General features: G+C 43.4%; 1 protein-coding gene across 1 annotated transcript in view; it reads left to right on the top strand.

Annotated features, from left to right (window-relative positions):
• Positions 1 to 70: 70 nt before the first annotated feature.
• The window catches only part of LOC138292618 (putative nuclease HARBI1), a 39152-nt gene continuing 22610 nt past the window's right edge, over positions 71 to 16612 (top strand). Inside the window, exons 1-2 of the mRNA XM_069231322.1 lie at positions 71 to 2305; positions 5150 to 5524. Of these exons, the coding sequence (XP_069087423.1) occupies positions 1597 to 2305; positions 5150 to 5524 (1084 nt within the window). The 5' untranslated portion in view covers positions 71 to 1596. The remainder of the gene's footprint in view (positions 2306 to 5149; positions 5525 to 16612) is intronic.

The raw sequence follows: 16612 nt of genomic DNA, 5'->3' as shown, positions 1-16612 counted from the left end.
TTATACAAAATGGCCGAAAGAACCTTCGTCGTAACGCAATAGCCAAGTGATCTTATTCGAGCTTTGGAAGAGACAGCTAATCGTCTTTCTTGATCAAGTCTACCCTGAGCCTTCATTGGTTTAGACAGTGGGTTATCCTAAACCGCAAGTACGTCTCACACCCCCTTGCAGAGTGGTGCTAGGGCAATCAACTTGTCCCAAAGACAACGCCGAAGATTACAAATTGATGTGCACCAACTTATAGCGTGTCCCGTGACAGAAATTCAAGCACGATCTAAGAAGGTGTCAGGTGAGCTCTAATGTGGCAGATAAAAAGAGGAACTGCTGTGTACCAAAAACGAATGAGTTGAGAAAAGATGCCGATAGAGTGCTAAGAAACAACGACTTGTTTGTTCGACACAAGGGGTTTATCGTATCTTCAAAGAACACGTACACACATAACAGACGCAGAAGACACCAGAAAGGAATAGCATTTCAGAGTTCGCATTGGAACACCATATTTAAAAGAGATGGACTTGTCAAACGAAAGTACCTCGCCTAGTTGCAGAGCACTAAGGGTTCACACGTTACAAGAAAAGTGTTCGAGAAAACGTCAGAATAACTCAGTCTCAGGAGTGGGTCGAATGACGCAATTTGTTTGTAAAAGCAGGCCCAAGAATGTCGCCTATTATTGAAAAATGCTATTGTGTCACACAGAAGCACTAATCGTCTCAAGCATTTCATGCAAGAAGAACTACAATTGCCAGTTAAACAAACAGTAGTGCCAAGGGACGCTAACATGTAAGAGAATATCAAGTGTCTTCACCCTGTTTTGATAAAGTGACACGCACGGCAGGTTTGTTCCTAAGAGAGCAGATAGAGGAGACAAGTATCTTTAAAGCGAAAGCCATGCTACAAGAAAGTCCAAGACGACAATATTGAGTCACGGGTGGATCTGAAATATATTACCGTTTATCACTTGTAAAATGAAGCTAAGGCGCCATTTTATGATAAATGAGTGGCAAGGACAAGGAAGACAAAAGAAAGGGGCACGCGTTTTCTGATAAAGTGTCAAAGTTTTCCCAGCAGTACATAAGAGAAAGCCAGCATGTTACTGTCATAGAAAGGCATACAAATGATTTATATTTGGGATCAGCAGTGTCATTAAGTTGTGACAACTGTTATAGAAGAACGGAGGGACCGTTGCAACAGTGGCTGATTGGTGTAAGCAAAAGTTGATGTCAAATTGCACAAAAAGTCTGCAACGCACTGATCAAGTGTTTCAGCCAGCCGGGATTTTCGTGGGGGGAAACAGCCTGATAAACAGCATGTCCAAAATAGGCTTGGCAAATACACATGAGTAATTTTCTGCGCAGTTCACCATGGAAATAAACTTGAACAAAAGCAGATTCTTGTAAAAAAAAAAGGAAAAGTTGAAGGTAAAAACAAAAATAGACGTAATATATTTAGAGCTAATTTAGGATGTCCAAAGGAATACGTGCATATGTACATTATATTTTTTTAATGTTTTTCCTGATACGGTTCACATGACGAACTGTGCGGTCCTGTTTATAGGACATAGTTGTCATTTTCAACTGCCAGTCGTCCTTTCTGACCATGGCAGCATTTTTTATCCTTGCCATCAGGAGACGCAGACTGGCTGAATTGGAGTATAATTTTTCAACTGAGGGTAGACGTAGAAGAGGTGAAAGGGTCTTCCGAAACCGCATCACAATTTTTAACATGCCTGAGGAGGACATCGTGAAGCGCTATCACCTGAACAGTAAGATAATCCTAGATCTATTACAGGAGCTGAAGCCGGATCTAGAACCTGCCACCTCAAGAACACATGCCGTGCCAGCCCATGTGAAATTGCTGTGCTCTTTGCATTTTTTAGCCTCTGGGTCGTACCAGAGCACTGTAGCAGCAGCAGGAGGCATTTCACAGCCAACATTTTGCCGTGTTCTGAAGCAGGTTCTTAGTGCGCTGGTAAAAAGAGCAGGGAATGTAATTTACTTCCCCAAAACAAAGATGGAGATGAGCAACCTGAAGGCTGACTTTTACAATTTGGCAGGCTTCCCCAATGTCATCGGTGTGGTGGACTGCACCCACGTTGCAATTGCTCCCCCCAGCGAGTCAGAACATATTTTCAGAAACAGTAAAATGTTCCATTCCATTAATGTACAAATCATTTGTGATGCAGACAACATAATCACTGATGCCCTAGTGAAGTACCCTGGATCCACACAAGATTCATTTATATTTCAACAAAGTACGATCTGTTCAAAGCTAAAGGAAAATGTATTTGGTGATGGATGGCTTTTGGGTAAGTAGTTACATCAACTCCTAGATCCGCATTGTTTTGTCTTTAAGAATGGCGTCCCTAATTTATTTTGCTTACGTGTCACGCCTAGTGGTTTTACTCGGGAGTTTCCGTTATTATTGTAATTTGTTTTTAAATAATTGCATGCATCAACATATTTTATTAAATTAATATTTCGAGAAATTACATTGTACCATAATTTAGCAATCCTGTAACCTTTATTCGTTTTTTTCCCAAGTTGCAAATATATTTTGGGAACATTTTATATTTAACTGCAGACAGTTGCTTATCTTGCTTCCATTCTCCTACCTATATCTGCACTCTATCGAGGCACATTCGAGAGAAATGATAAAAGACAACCAGTAGTTATATATTTGCAATCCTGTGTAAATGTTTTTATATTGGAACTACTGTCTGTAAAGCCAGCTGGTCTTACGGCTCCCTGTATTTCCTAGGAGTGCTGTACTAGAACTAATGGCAAAGGCTATGTGTTAATGAACCATATACAGAAATTTGAAGATCTTATACGTTGGAATACATATGCTGCCTTAACAAAAGACTGTAAACATGCAATCAAAAAACGTGAGCTGTCTTGTGCCTACTGGCCTTGAGCACAAAACATACATGGAGACCTGTCTTTGGATCCAAACAATGTATCCTTGAGCATCTGGCAATAGGAATTCCAGAAACTAGTCTTGCTCAAAGCTCCTTGTACTCTTGTCCTGCCAGCATCACCATCCTGCTCCCATCATACGACTTCTTAGTTATTTAATTTATTTTACTAAATATTCGCCAACCGTAGGTTGAATGACCCTGAAACCAGGAAAAGGCCTTAGTGGGAATTTAAACTTACTGGCTCATGTAAACCACAATTAATATGAAGAGAAAACGCAAAGAAATTACATTTGTTTTCCAAATTTGAATGTGGAGGAAGAGTTCCCTTCAAATGAGTGCTCCAATCCTATCTGATGTATCCTGCCTTCCACTGAATTATAGTCCAACTTTTCGTCCTTTGCTCCTGCTGCTTCTTCCTGATTAGGGTTCAAAATCTAAGGCGAAAAACTCGGTTTTGTTAATTTTTACTTTTGTTTTAGTTCTTGATAAAACACAATTAAGACTTTGGATACAGAGTGCCAAAGCACTTTACAACATGGTGCAGTGGTACAAACGTCAGGTGGAAATAGGGCAGTTTAATTATCGGCAGGAATTGACACTATAGAGGCGGGGTTAGAGAAACATTCAGCATTGACTATGACATTCACCATCATCCAGATTGAAGTGATGGGTGGAGTATATATAAGATCTCCAAGAAACTGATGTGTGAGGTTTTCTTTTGAAGGCAAAGATTGGCATGGTCTGTCTGATATATACTTGATGTCAGCCTATATCTTTAGTTCATTACCAGTGAAGGATTGTTTAAAAGAGGAGCTCTTTCTAAATCTGTGCTCAATGTGAGTGAGTCTTGACTCCTGAAGATTTTCTTTCTGCAAGTGATCTGATGGTTTTTGAGATGCACATAGGCATGTTCTGATAGTTCATACCTTACTAATATGACCAAAGTCCTGCTCACATTTCTTTTTTCTTTTTTGAGATATAAAGTCTTTCTGTGTTGACTTTAGGTTGTGTGCAGTACCATGGCGTATTTCAATTCATCTTTTCAGAATAAGAGCTCTTTGTTTTACAATTCTAAAATTATAGTTTGGGAATATGTTATTGCAGGAAATTGGTGTATCATGCAGTGATGTTGGTTTGGTTTCATTATGCAATACTCACAGTACCCTAAAGATGGTCCTTGGATTCACAATAATAAATCCTTAGCTCAGTCATTGTAGTGTGGTTTACTAGAGGAACGTGTTAAGCTTTTCAGAGTACCAACATTAACAATAAGTAAATGACACAACTGTAAGAAGTCAGACACCAATTTATAAAAAGAAAGCAGTTTTTTATATTCATTTCAACACCAAGATGAGATAAGATATTTTATGTGTATTTTATTAAATATTTATGAGATTCTAAATATTGTGGTTGGAGCATAATTGGTTATTGTTTGAGATCGAAGTTATGTCTGTTGTTCTTGTGTTGATAATTAAACCCCCAATAGCGACATTTTGGATTATAAAAATAAGTCCAGGGGAAAACATTTGTATCGACCTGCAACGGCAGGCCTGCTGTCAGCAGCTTACTTGGGTCACTCAGGGTGGCACAAACAGTGCGTCAGGCCCTGGTGACCCCTTTAACACCCATGCCCTCAGTGCCACTTGTACCATACACCTGGGACTTATAAGGGCGTGGGGTTTAAAAGCTTGCCAATTGAGGATACAAATTCACATATAACAATTTAGGGAGAGAACACTGTCAGTGGGGCCTGGTTATCCGGGTCAAGTGTGCCCTCAGTCAAAAGCCAGTAGTCCAAATGGGGGCAAAAAGTGTGTGTGGTGGGGGAGGGGGAGGATTGGGGGACTGCAAAAAGCCTGCTTTCCTACAGTCATTAGAATTTTTTTTTCTTCTTTTGTTTTCCACGGATCCTCCATTGTACCATCACTGTAAATTGTTTTTGTTGAATATAATTATCTGGATGGTATTTAAGTATTGTCTCATTTTTTAAGTTGTATCCATTATTTTGTGCCTGCAGAGTGCTTCCATTGAGGAGGTTTGGCCTTTGTCTCATCACTAACAATGAGTAGCAGTGACTTTGAGGAGCCATTTCTACTTTATTGTTACTTCATTGTTACATAGCGACTGAGCCTAGTTTGGTGGGCGCTATGGTTTAGGATACTTCTTCCTGGTGGTTGGGCTCAAAGCTCAAAAGCAAAACAATTCATGTTGTTTTCCATGTCTATTTTTCAGGTGACAGTGCATATTCTTTAAGTCCTTTGCTTCTGACACCATTCCTGCAGCCATGCAGTGCGGCACAGCAAGCTTACAACAAAATGCACAGCTTGACCTGCTCTGTGATGCAGCGGACCCTTAGGATCTTGAAGTGCCGGCTACGGTGCCTAGATCACAGTGGAGGTGGGGCATTACAATACAGCCCAGACACTGCTTGTCAAATCATCTTAGCTTGCTGCATGTTGCATAACCTAGCACTGCGTTCTGGGATGCAAGTGGATGGCAATGGGACCATACCCACTTCTGTGGAGATCCCGCCCAGCGTAGATCCACCTGGTGACAGCGAAGAGGGCATCCAGACCAGAGAAGATTTAGTAACAACCATTTTTGCTGGTAAGTTCTTCCAAAATGATTAGCGTTTCCACTCCTATTTAAATTTTTCATAATTGAAGCCCCCTTTGGTTTTCAAGTAGCCACATTATTATATAAATGGATTTGCTTCTTTTGATTTTTCTTACTACTTACACATGATATGATTTAATGAAAATACACTGAAAATGATTGCATCTAATTAACCCACCATTTGGAATTTGCTGCACACTCGCCCCTGCTATCACCATGCCAGATCCCTCAACCACACTTTCCTTCACCAATACCAACGTTTGAGTTCCCTGCCATGCTCCTTCCTTCTCTTATTTGCCTATCTGTCCTAGTTCCTTAAACAGTTTGTGTGGCACTGCCCTCACAATTCCGTCCTTGCTGAGCTTCCACCATTCTTACAATGCTGCATGAGTTAGATCTCTAGTTACAGTACCAGATAAGTTTGTAAATTAAGTTTTGTCTATATCATCACTACCAAAAATAGTTTGGTCCCCTAAGTTGCAAACTGTATTTTGACAAGACCAGAGATCCAGTCATCTTTTGTCAATATAGCACAGTTTCTTTAATTTTCCTTAATTCCCAAATGTTTTTTAAGATTGCAAGCCAGAAATCTGTTCTGTGTGCCAATAGACTGTGTGAGACCTCATTCCTCCAAAACTCTGAGCCAATTCCCTGATTCTTCTAGTCAGACATTGTAGGAAGCCAGCCTGGTGTGTAGTGGGTACCTATGGTACTTAAACCAGGTCCAGGTATCCCCTCTTAGTGAAGTGTAGGCAGTCTAGAAGCCAGGCTCTCTAGAGGTAGCTGTGGATGAGCAGCCAAGGCTTATCTAGGAGACATACAAAGCTCATGCAATACCACCGTAGTCATACAGCACTTACACACATGAAAGAAAACACTCAGTTGTACAAAAATAAAGGTGCTTTCTTTTTGGCTCAAAGCACCACAAAATACTAAACAGGCGACCCACCCTTACGAGGTAAGTAATACACTAAATATTGTAATAGTATTTATATAGCGCTTACTACCCCTGACGAGGCGTCGAAGCGCTTTTCGGTGAGTAGCACACTACTCCGGAACCCAACAAGAATTAGTGATGGATTCGTATCGGGAAATATGAATACAGTTTTAGTATTATTATGAGTTAATTTGAGCTGCGGATATGGGAGTTTGTTAGTTAGATTGACTGGAGTAATGGAAGGGTGGAGGAGGAAAGAAATCCAAAAGTGTTAATTGGGAGTATATCCCTCATTTACTCATCCCAAAGGCTTGGGATGAGTAAAAGGGGGATGGAGGAGGGAAGAGTCTGTGGAAGGGTTTGGGAGATCATAGTAGCAGGGTGAGAGAAATGAGGGCGAATTTAGTAGGGTTGTTTGAGAGGTCATGGTGTAGAGTGAGGTTTGGTGAGTTAGATGAGGAAGCGGAGGGAAGAGCTTATGCAGAGATATTTAGGAGATGAAAGTAATGGAATGGATTTGGGATGAGTCAGAGTGGGAATGGAGGATAGATTGATAGACATGACATATGATAATGGGTCCGAGTGACTCCTCCTTTTTTTCGGCTCTATTGCGTATGGGCATCGACTCCATCCTAGACTGTTTTCTTTCCACCATCGGGTTCGGACGTGTTCCTCTTCACTCTGGTTGTTAGTCGGAACATTCTTACAAACCATCTAAATTCGTAGGTATTGTTTTCGATTGCTTTAGGAAGTTGGCTCTGTATATACTATTTCAAAGTAAGAAATAGTGTGCACAGAGTCCAAGGGTTCCCCTTAGAGGTAGGATAGTGGCAAAAGCAGACAATTCTAATGCTCTATTTTGTGGTAGTGTGGTCGAGCAGTAGGCTTATCAGAGGGTAGTATTAAGCATTTGTTGTACACACACAGGCAATAAATGAGGAACACACACTCAAAGACTTACTCCAGGCCAATAGGTTTTTATATTGAAAAATATATTTTCTTAGTTTATTTTAAGAACCACAGGTTCAAGATTTACAATTAATACTTTAAATGTAAGGTACTTCACTTAGATACTTTAGGAACTTTGAATGAAAACAATATCATGTACAGTCTTTGTAAAAATGGCAATAAGCTATTTTCAAAGTGGACACAGTGCAAAAATCAACAGTTCCTGGGGGAGGTAAGTAAAGGTTAGTTTTGAAGGTAAGTAAAACACTTACAAGTCTCAAGTTTGGGGCATAGGCAGCCCACCGTTGGGGGTTCAAGGCAACCCCAAAGGTAACACACCAGCAGCTCAGGGCCGGTCAGGTGCAGAGGTCAAAGAGGTGCCCAAAACACACAGGCGCCTATGGGGAACAGTGGTGCTCCAGTTCCAGTCTGCCAGCAGGTAAGTACTTGCGTCCTTGGGGGGCACACCAGGGGGGTTTTGTAGAGCACCGGGGAAGGGGGGGGGGGACCCGAGAAGGCACACCAAGTACACCCTCAGCGGCACAGGTGCAGCCGGGTGCAGTGAGCAAAGCAGGCATAGGGTTTTAGGTTGAAAACAATGGAGAGACCCGGGGGTCACTCTAGCATTGCAGGCAGGCACAGGGGGTGCTTCTCGGGACAGCCACCACCTGGGCTAGGCAGAGGGTTGCCTGGGGGTCACTCTTGCACTGAAGTTAGGTTCCTTCAGGTCCTGGGGGCTGTGGGTGCAGTGTTGGTTCCAGGTGTCGGGTCCCTTGTTACAGGCAGTCGCGGTCAGGGGGAGCCTCTGGATTCTCTCTGCAGGCGTCGCTGTGAGGGCTCAGGGGGGTCGTCTCTGGTTACTCACGGGCTCATAGTCGCCGGGGAGTCCTCCCTGAGGTCTTGGTTTTCTGCAGGCCGAGCCGGGGGCGTCGGGTGCAGAGTGTAAAGTCTCACGATACCGGCGGAAAACGTGAAGTCCTTGGAAGTTGCTTCTTTGTTGCAAAGAAGTAGCTGGCTTTTGAACCGGGCCACTGTTCACTGGAGTTTCTTGGTCCTTTAGTCCAGGGCAGTCCTCTGAGGCTTCAGGGGTTGCTGGTCCCTGTCGGATGCGTCGCTGGAGCAGGTTTTTGAAGTTGGAGACAGGCCGGTAGGGCTGGGGCCAAAGCAGTAGTCGTCTTCTTTCTCTGCAGGCTTGTAGGTCAGCAGTCCTTCTCAGATTTCTTCAGGTTGCAGGAATCTGATTTCCTGGGATCTGGGGAGCCCCTAAATACTGAATTTAGGGGTGTTTAGGTCTGAGAGGACAGTAGCCAATGGCTACTGTCCTTGAGGGTGGCTACACCCTCTTTGTGCCTCCTCTCTGTGGGGAGGGGGGCACATCCCTAATCCTATTGGGGGAATCCTCCAAACTCAAAATGGAGGATTTCTCAAGGCAGGGGTCACCTCAGCTCAGGACACCTTAGGGGCTGTCGTGGGTGACTCCTCCTTGTTTTTCTCATTATCTCCTCCAGCCTTGCCGCCAAAAGTGGGGGCAGTGGCCGGAGAGGCGGGCATCTCCACAAGCTGGGATGCCATCGGGCGCTGTAACAAAAGGGGTGAGCCTTTGAGGCTCACCGCCAGGTGTTACAGTTCCTGCAGGGGGTGGTGAGAAGCACATCCACCCAGTACAGTCTTTGTTCCTGGCCACAGAGTGACAAAGGCACTCTCCCCATGTGGCCAGCAACATGTCTGGTGTGTGGCAGGCTAGCAGGAACTGGTCCGCCTACACTAGAAGTCGGGTATGTTTTCAGGGGACATCTCTAAGGTGCCCTCTGGGGGTATTTTACAATAAATTGCACACTGGCATCAGTGTGCATTTATTGTGCTGAGAAGTTTGATACCAAACTTCCCAGTTTTCAGTGTAGCCATTATGGAACTGTGGAGTTCGTGTTTGACAAACTCCCAGACCATATACTCTTATGGCTACCCTGCACTTACAATGTCTAAAGTTTTGCTTAGGCACTGTAGGGGCATAGTGCTCATGCACATATGCCCTCACCTGTTGTATAGGGCACCCTGCCTTAGGGCTGTAAGGCCTGCTAGAGGGGTGACTTACCTATGCCACAGGCATTGTGAGGTTGGTATGGCACTCTGAGGGGAGTGCCATGTCGACTTGGTCATTTTATCCCCTCCCGCACACATAAGCTGTGAGGCAGTGTGCATGTGCTGAGTGAGGGGTCCTTAGGGTGGCATAAGACATGCTGCAGCCCTTAGAGACCTTCCCTGGCATCAGGGCTCTTGGTACCAGGGGTACCAGTTACAAGGGACTTACCTGAGTGCCAGGGTTGTGCCGGTTGTGGAGCCAAAGTTACAGTTTAGGGAAAGAACACTGGTGCTGGGGCCTGGTTAGCAGGGTCCCAGCACACTTTCAAATCATAACTTAGCATCAACAAAGGCAAAACGTTAGGGGTAACCATGCCAAGGAGTCATTTCCTTACAATGATCCAGTCTCAGACAGTAGTCCAGAGTGCTATCCATCAAAGCCATCACCCCCTGAGGATAGCACCTCATATGCACAGGTTCTATCCAGGGCAGCAGCATTTCACAACATGGCCATGCACACCAAACCTCTGGAGGATGACTTCTTATTTAGCACATTGTCCTCAACTCACGCCACATACCAGAGTCTACCCATGCTTCCTGGCATGCTAAAACATGCGCAGCAAAACTTCCAGGAACCAGTTAAGGGAAAAGCTAACACTCCAAGGGTAGAGAAGAAATATAAGCCACCACCCTCAGACCCCATTTTTATTACACAATAGCTACCCCCAGATTCTGTAGTGGTGAGCGCAGCAAGAAAAAGGGCTACTTCACAGTCCTCTGGAGACCCCCCTGCCTCCCTCCAGATAAAGAAAGCAAGAAATTTGATGCTGCAGGTAAAAGGGTGGCATCACAGGCAGCCAATCAGTGGCGTATAGCCAATTCGCAGGCCCTACTAGCCAGATATGACCGGGCTCACTGGGATGAGATGAAGGACATTATTCGGTATCTCCCCAAGGACCAACAGAAGAGAGCCCAGCAGGTAGTAGAGGAGGGACAAGCAATCACAAATACCCATATAAGGTCGGCGCTAGACTCCGCAGACACAGCCGCAAGAACTATTAATACGGCTGTCACCATTAGGCGACATGCATGGCTTAGGTCATCAGAATTTAAACCTGAAATCCAGCAGGTTGTCCTCAACATGCCTATTAATCAACAACAATTATTTGGCACACAAGTTGACACAGCCATCGACAAAATGAAAAAAGACGCTGACACTGCCAAAGCTATGGGTGCGCTTTATTCATCCCAATACAGAGGCTCATTTCGAATGCCTCAATATAGGGGAGGCTTCAGACCTACAACCATCAGAGCCATCTATCTCACAAGCCAAACCCTCTTACCAGACGCAATACCAGAGAGGGGGGTTTCAGGGATCCTACAGAGGACAATTCCCCAGATCTAGAGGAAAATACCAATCCTCAAAACAACCCACTAATACCAAACAGTGACTTTACCACCACCTTCCCTAACCACACTTCCCCTGTGGGAGGAAGACTGCAAAAGTTCCACGCCCACTGGTTACCCATCACAACAGACAATTGGGTATTATCCATTATCCAACATGGTTACTGCATAGAGTTCACACAAACTCCTCCAGACATTCCCCCAAAAGCGCACAAACTTCATCTCAACACATTTCAATGTTGCAAACAGAAGTACAGGCACTATAACTCAAGCCATAGAACTTGTGCCCCATCATCAAAAAGGAACAGGGGTTTACTCTCTGTACTTCCTCATTCCCAAAAAGGACAAAACATTAAGACCAATATTAGATATCAGGACTCTCAACCTCTACATCCGATCAGAACACTTTCACATGGTAACGCTACAAGATGTAGTCCCACTGCTGCAACAAGAAGAATTTATGGCAAAACTGGATCTAAAAGATGCGTATTTTCACATACCCATCCATCCAGCTCACAGAAAATATATCAGATTTGTAATATAGGGAAAACATTACCAGTTCAAAGTATTACCTTTTGGGATAACAGCTCCCAGAGTATTTACAAAATGCCTTCCCGTAGTCGCAGCATACATAAGGAGACAACATATACATGTCTGCCCATATTTCGACGACTGGCTAATAAAAGCCAGCACTCAAAAACAGTGTCAACATCACACACGTTATGTAATAAACACCCTACACACACTAGGGTTCTCAATAAATTACCACAAATCACACCTACAACCAGCACAAATTCAGCATACGTAGGGGCCACATTAAACACCCAAAAAGCACTTGCAAGCCCAAGTCCACAAAGAGTGCAATCATTCCGCACCATATTGCCAAAAATCCAGCCAAACCAACCGGTACACTGTCCGATTTGTCATGAAACTGTTGAGTATGATGGCATCATGCATCGCCATTGTCCAAACGCAAGATTACATATGCAGCCCTTACAACAGTGCCTTGCAAAACAATGGTCGCAGGCACATGGTCATCTCCAAGATCTAGTGTTGATATACCGCCAAACGCACATTTCGCTTCAGTGGTGGAATCCCACAAATTTAAACAAAGGGCAGCCATTTCAAGACCCTGTGCCTCACGCCATTCATACAACAGATACATCAATGATTTAATGGGGAGCACACCTCAACAATCACAATATTCAGGAACAAAGGAAAACAAACAAAAACAACTTCACAAAAATCGCTTAGAACTGCTAGCAGTATCCCTAGCACTAAGAGCCTTTCAACCTCTTCTTCTTCACAAACACATTCTTGTCAGAACAGACAATGTGGTATCAATGTACTACCTAAACAGACAGGGAGGAACCCACTCATCACAACTTTGTCTTCAAGCACAAAATAATTGGCATTGGGCAATTCACAGCAACATACACCTGGTAGCTCAATACATTCCAGGAATTCACAATCAATTAGCAGACAACCTCAGTCGAGATCACCAACAAACCCACGAGTGGGAAATTCACCCCCAAGTACTTCATAAATACTTTTGTCAGTGGGAGCACCAGACATAGATCTGTTCGCCACCAGCCACAACGCAAAATGCCAAAACTTTGCATCCAGGTACCCACACCCTCAATCCAAGGGCAATGCTCTATGGATCAACTGGTCAGGGATATTTGCTTACGCTTTCCCCCTCTCCCGCTCATTCCATTTCTGGTCAACAGACTGCATCAAAACAAACTCAAACTCATACTTATAGCACCAACGTGGGCACGTCAACCATGGTACACCACATTGCTAGACCTGTCAGTAGTACCACACATCAAACTCCCAAACAGACCGGACCTGTTGACACAAAACAAACAAACAGATCAGACACCCCAATCCAGCAATGCTCAATCTGGCTCCTGAAATCTTAGAGTTTGGATATGTAAATCTTCCACCTGAATGTATGGAAGTGATTAAACAGGCAAGAAGACCTACCACCAGGCAGTGTTATGCAAACAAATGGAAAAGATTTGTATTATACTGCCAAGCAAAACGCATAACACCCTTAGACGCAACCATACAAGATATTGTAGGTTATTTACTCCCTCTACAAAAAGCAAATTTAGCTTTTTCATCCATTAAGATACATCTCATAGCAATTTCTGCTTATTTGCAAAATAAACAAACCAAATCTCTATTTAGAGTGCCTGTCATCAAAGCTTTCATGGAGGGTATTAAACGAATCATACCTCCAAGAACGCCACCAGTACCTTCATGGAATCTTAACATTGTACTCACACAGCTCATGGGTCCACCCTTTGAACCCATGCCCTCCTGTCAGATTCAATTCCTAACTTGGAAAGTAGCATTTCTAGTGGCAATCACTTCATTACGAAGAGTTAGTGAAATACAAGCATTCACTATTGAACCCTTTATACAAGTACACAAACATAAGGTTGTACTTCGCACAAACCCTAAATTTCTACCTAAAGTCAGCTCACCGTTTCATTTAAATCAAACAGTGGAACTTAGTCTTCTTCCCACAGCCAGACTCAGTGGCAGAAAGAGCACTACATACATTAGATATTAAGAGCTTTAATGTATTACATCGACAGAACAAAATCATTTAGGAAAACTAAACAGTTGTTGGTCGCATTCCAAAAACCCCATACTGGTAATCCTATGTCAAAGCAAGGCATAGCCAGATTAATAGTGAAATGTATCCAAACTTGTTACCTAAAGGCTAAAAGACAGCTGTTAATTACACCAAAAGCACATTCTACTAGGAAAAAAGGAGCAACAATGGCATTTCTAGGAAAAATACCAATGACAGAAGTCTGTAAAGCAGCCACTTGGTCAACACCTCATACATTTACCAAGCATTACTGTGTAGATGTGTTAGCAACACAACAAGCCACAGTAGGACAGGCTGTACTAAGAACACTATTTCAAACAACTTCAACTCCTACAGTCTGACCACCGCTTAGGGGAGGAGAACTGCTTTGTAGTCTCTGCACAGAATGTGTATCCGCAGCTACACATGCCATCGAACGGAAAATGTCACTTACCCAGTGTACATCTGTTCGTGGCATGTTCCGCTGCAGATTCACATGCATCCTCCCCTGGAGCCGTTTAAGTTGCATTTAAATTTGTACATATGTATATACATCTCTATTCCATTGCATGGACATCTCTTTCTTTACACTCTATCACTCCTACCTTACCCTCTGCGGGAAAACAATCTAAGATGGTGTTGATGCCCATGCCCAATGGAGCCGAAAAGGAGGAGTCACTTGGTCCTATGGCTCGAAAAGACTTCTTCAAAGAAAAACAACTTGTAACACTCCGAGCCCAACACTAGATGGCAGGACCTGTGCATAGCATGTGAATCTGCAGCGAAACATGCAACAAACAGATTTACACTGGATAAGTGACATATATATATATGTGCCTCCTATAGTTGGGGGGTAATGAATTCCATAGTTTGGCTGCTTGAACGGAGAAGGATGTACGACCTATAGTCTTTTTCTTGTATGGTGGTGTTCTAAGGCGGGGTGCCAATCTTGAGCGGAGGTTTCTCTGTTGGATGTATTTGGTTATTTTGTTTTTGATAAAAAGCGGTCCTGTTCCATGTATAGCTTTGTGGGTGATGCAAAGCAGCTTGAAAGTGCATCTTCTGGCAACGGGTAACCAGTGTAGTGCTCTCAAGGCAAGGGAAATGTGGGCTTGCGGCTATACAGGTAATAGTAGCCTGGCTGCAGAGTTCTCAATACGTTGTAATTTTTTCATAATAGATAGAGATGATCCATGGTAGAGGCCATTGGCATAATCCAGTGTGGATAGTACAAGCAAGATAGTAGCTTGCGCCTTGTGTGGAAATCCGAGGTGGGGGACGATGCGTCGTAGAGTCTTCAAGGTGATGAAGCTTGTTTGTGCTAATTTGTCCGCTTGGGCATTCATGGTTAACTTGGAATCCACGGTGATTCCAAGGTTTTTAGCTTCCTTGGATAATTGAGGAGGAGGTCTGAGATCGTCAGGCCAGACGCACACAGGGTCATAACTTTTCCAGTCACCACATATGAGTATTTCTGTTTTGGAGAGATTTCGTTTGAGATGGCTCCAGGTCATCCACTGATCAACGGCTCTGAGGCAACTGAAGATTTCTGAGTTTTCAATGTTTTTGGGGCATTCTAATTTAAGTAGTATTTGTGTGTCATCTGCATAGTTGTAGCATGTGAGATGGAAATCATTGAACAGTTCTGGTAATGATATCATGTAGATGTTGAAAAGCAAAGGTGAGATGATTGATCCTTGGGGGACCCCTGCTTTTGTGAGGTTGGGTTTCGACAAAAAGGGGGGGCGAGTAGATGATATTAGATCTTTTTTGAAGATAGGAAGTAATCCAGTCGAGAGCAGTCCCTTGTATGCCGGCTTCGTGGAGTCTTTGAATTAGGATGTCATGGTCAACCGTATCAAAGGCAGCCCAGAGGACCAAGAGAAGTAGTGCAGCAACTCCATTGCGTTAGACTGTGTTTTTAAGATCATCCCAGATTGCTATGAGTGCCGATTCAGTGCCTCTTCCTGGGCAGAATCCAGTTTGGAAGTCTGTAAGTATAGAATTGTCTTCAATGAATTGTGACATCTGGGCAAATGCTGCTTTTTCTATCAATTTGCCCAGGAAAGGTCCATTTGTGATAGCTCTGTAGTTGTTGGGATCTTTCGGGTCTAGGTTTGTTTTCTTTATTAACCCCTTAGCTGCTGGGCCTTTCCCCCCCCCAGTGCTGAGCCCTTTTTTGGCTATTTGGGGTAGTTCGCGCTTAGGGCTTCATAACTTTTTGTCCACATAAGCTAACCACGCCAAATTTGCGTCCTTTTTTTCCAACATCCTAGGGATTCTAATGGTACCCAGAGTTTGTGGTTTCCCCTGGAGGAGACCAAGAAAATAGCCAAAATACAGTGAAATTTTTGTTTTTTCCCAAAAAATGGGAAAAAAGGGCTGCCGAAGAAGGCTTGTGGTTTTTTCCCTGAAAATGCCATCAACAAAGGGTTTCTGGTGCTGAAATCACTAGCTTCCCACCTTTCAGGAACGGGCAGACTTGAATCAGAAAACCACTTTTTTCAACACAAATTTGGCATTTTACTGGGACATACCCCATTTTTACTATATTTGGTGCTTTCAGCCTCCTTCCAGTTAGTGACAGGAATGGGTGTGAAACCAATGCTGGATCCCGGAATGCTAAACATTTCTGAAAACTAGACAAAATTCTGAATTCAGCAAGGGGTAATTTGTGTAGATCCTACAAGGTTTTCCTACAGAAAATAACAGCTGAAATAAAAAAATATTGAAATTGAGCTGAAAACAACAGCCATTTTTCTTTATGTTTTACTCTGTAACTTTTTCCTGCGATGTCAGATTTCTGAAAGCAATATACCGTTTTGTCTGCTGGACTCTTCTGGTTGCGGGGATATAAAGGGCTTTTAGGTTCATCAAGAACCCTAGGTACCCAGAGCCAATAAATGAGCTGCACCCTGCAGTTGGTTTTCATTCTATACTGGGTATACAGCAATTCATTTGCTGAAATATGAAGAGTGAAAAAGAGGTATCAAGAAAACCTTTGCATTTCCAAAATGGGATCAAGATAAGGTTTTGAGGAGCAGTGGTTATTTGCACATCGCTGAATTCCGAGGTGCCCATACTAGCATGTGAATTGCAG

Source organism: Pleurodeles waltl, chromosome 4_2, assembly GCF_031143425.1.
Source record: "Pleurodeles waltl isolate 20211129_DDA chromosome 4_2, aPleWal1.hap1.20221129, whole genome shotgun sequence".
NCBI classification, from domain to species: Eukaryota; Metazoa; Chordata; class Amphibia; order Caudata; family Salamandridae; genus Pleurodeles; species Pleurodeles waltl.
Note: the sequence above shows the minus strand (reverse complement) of the source record. Positions and strands in the feature narration are given on the sequence as shown.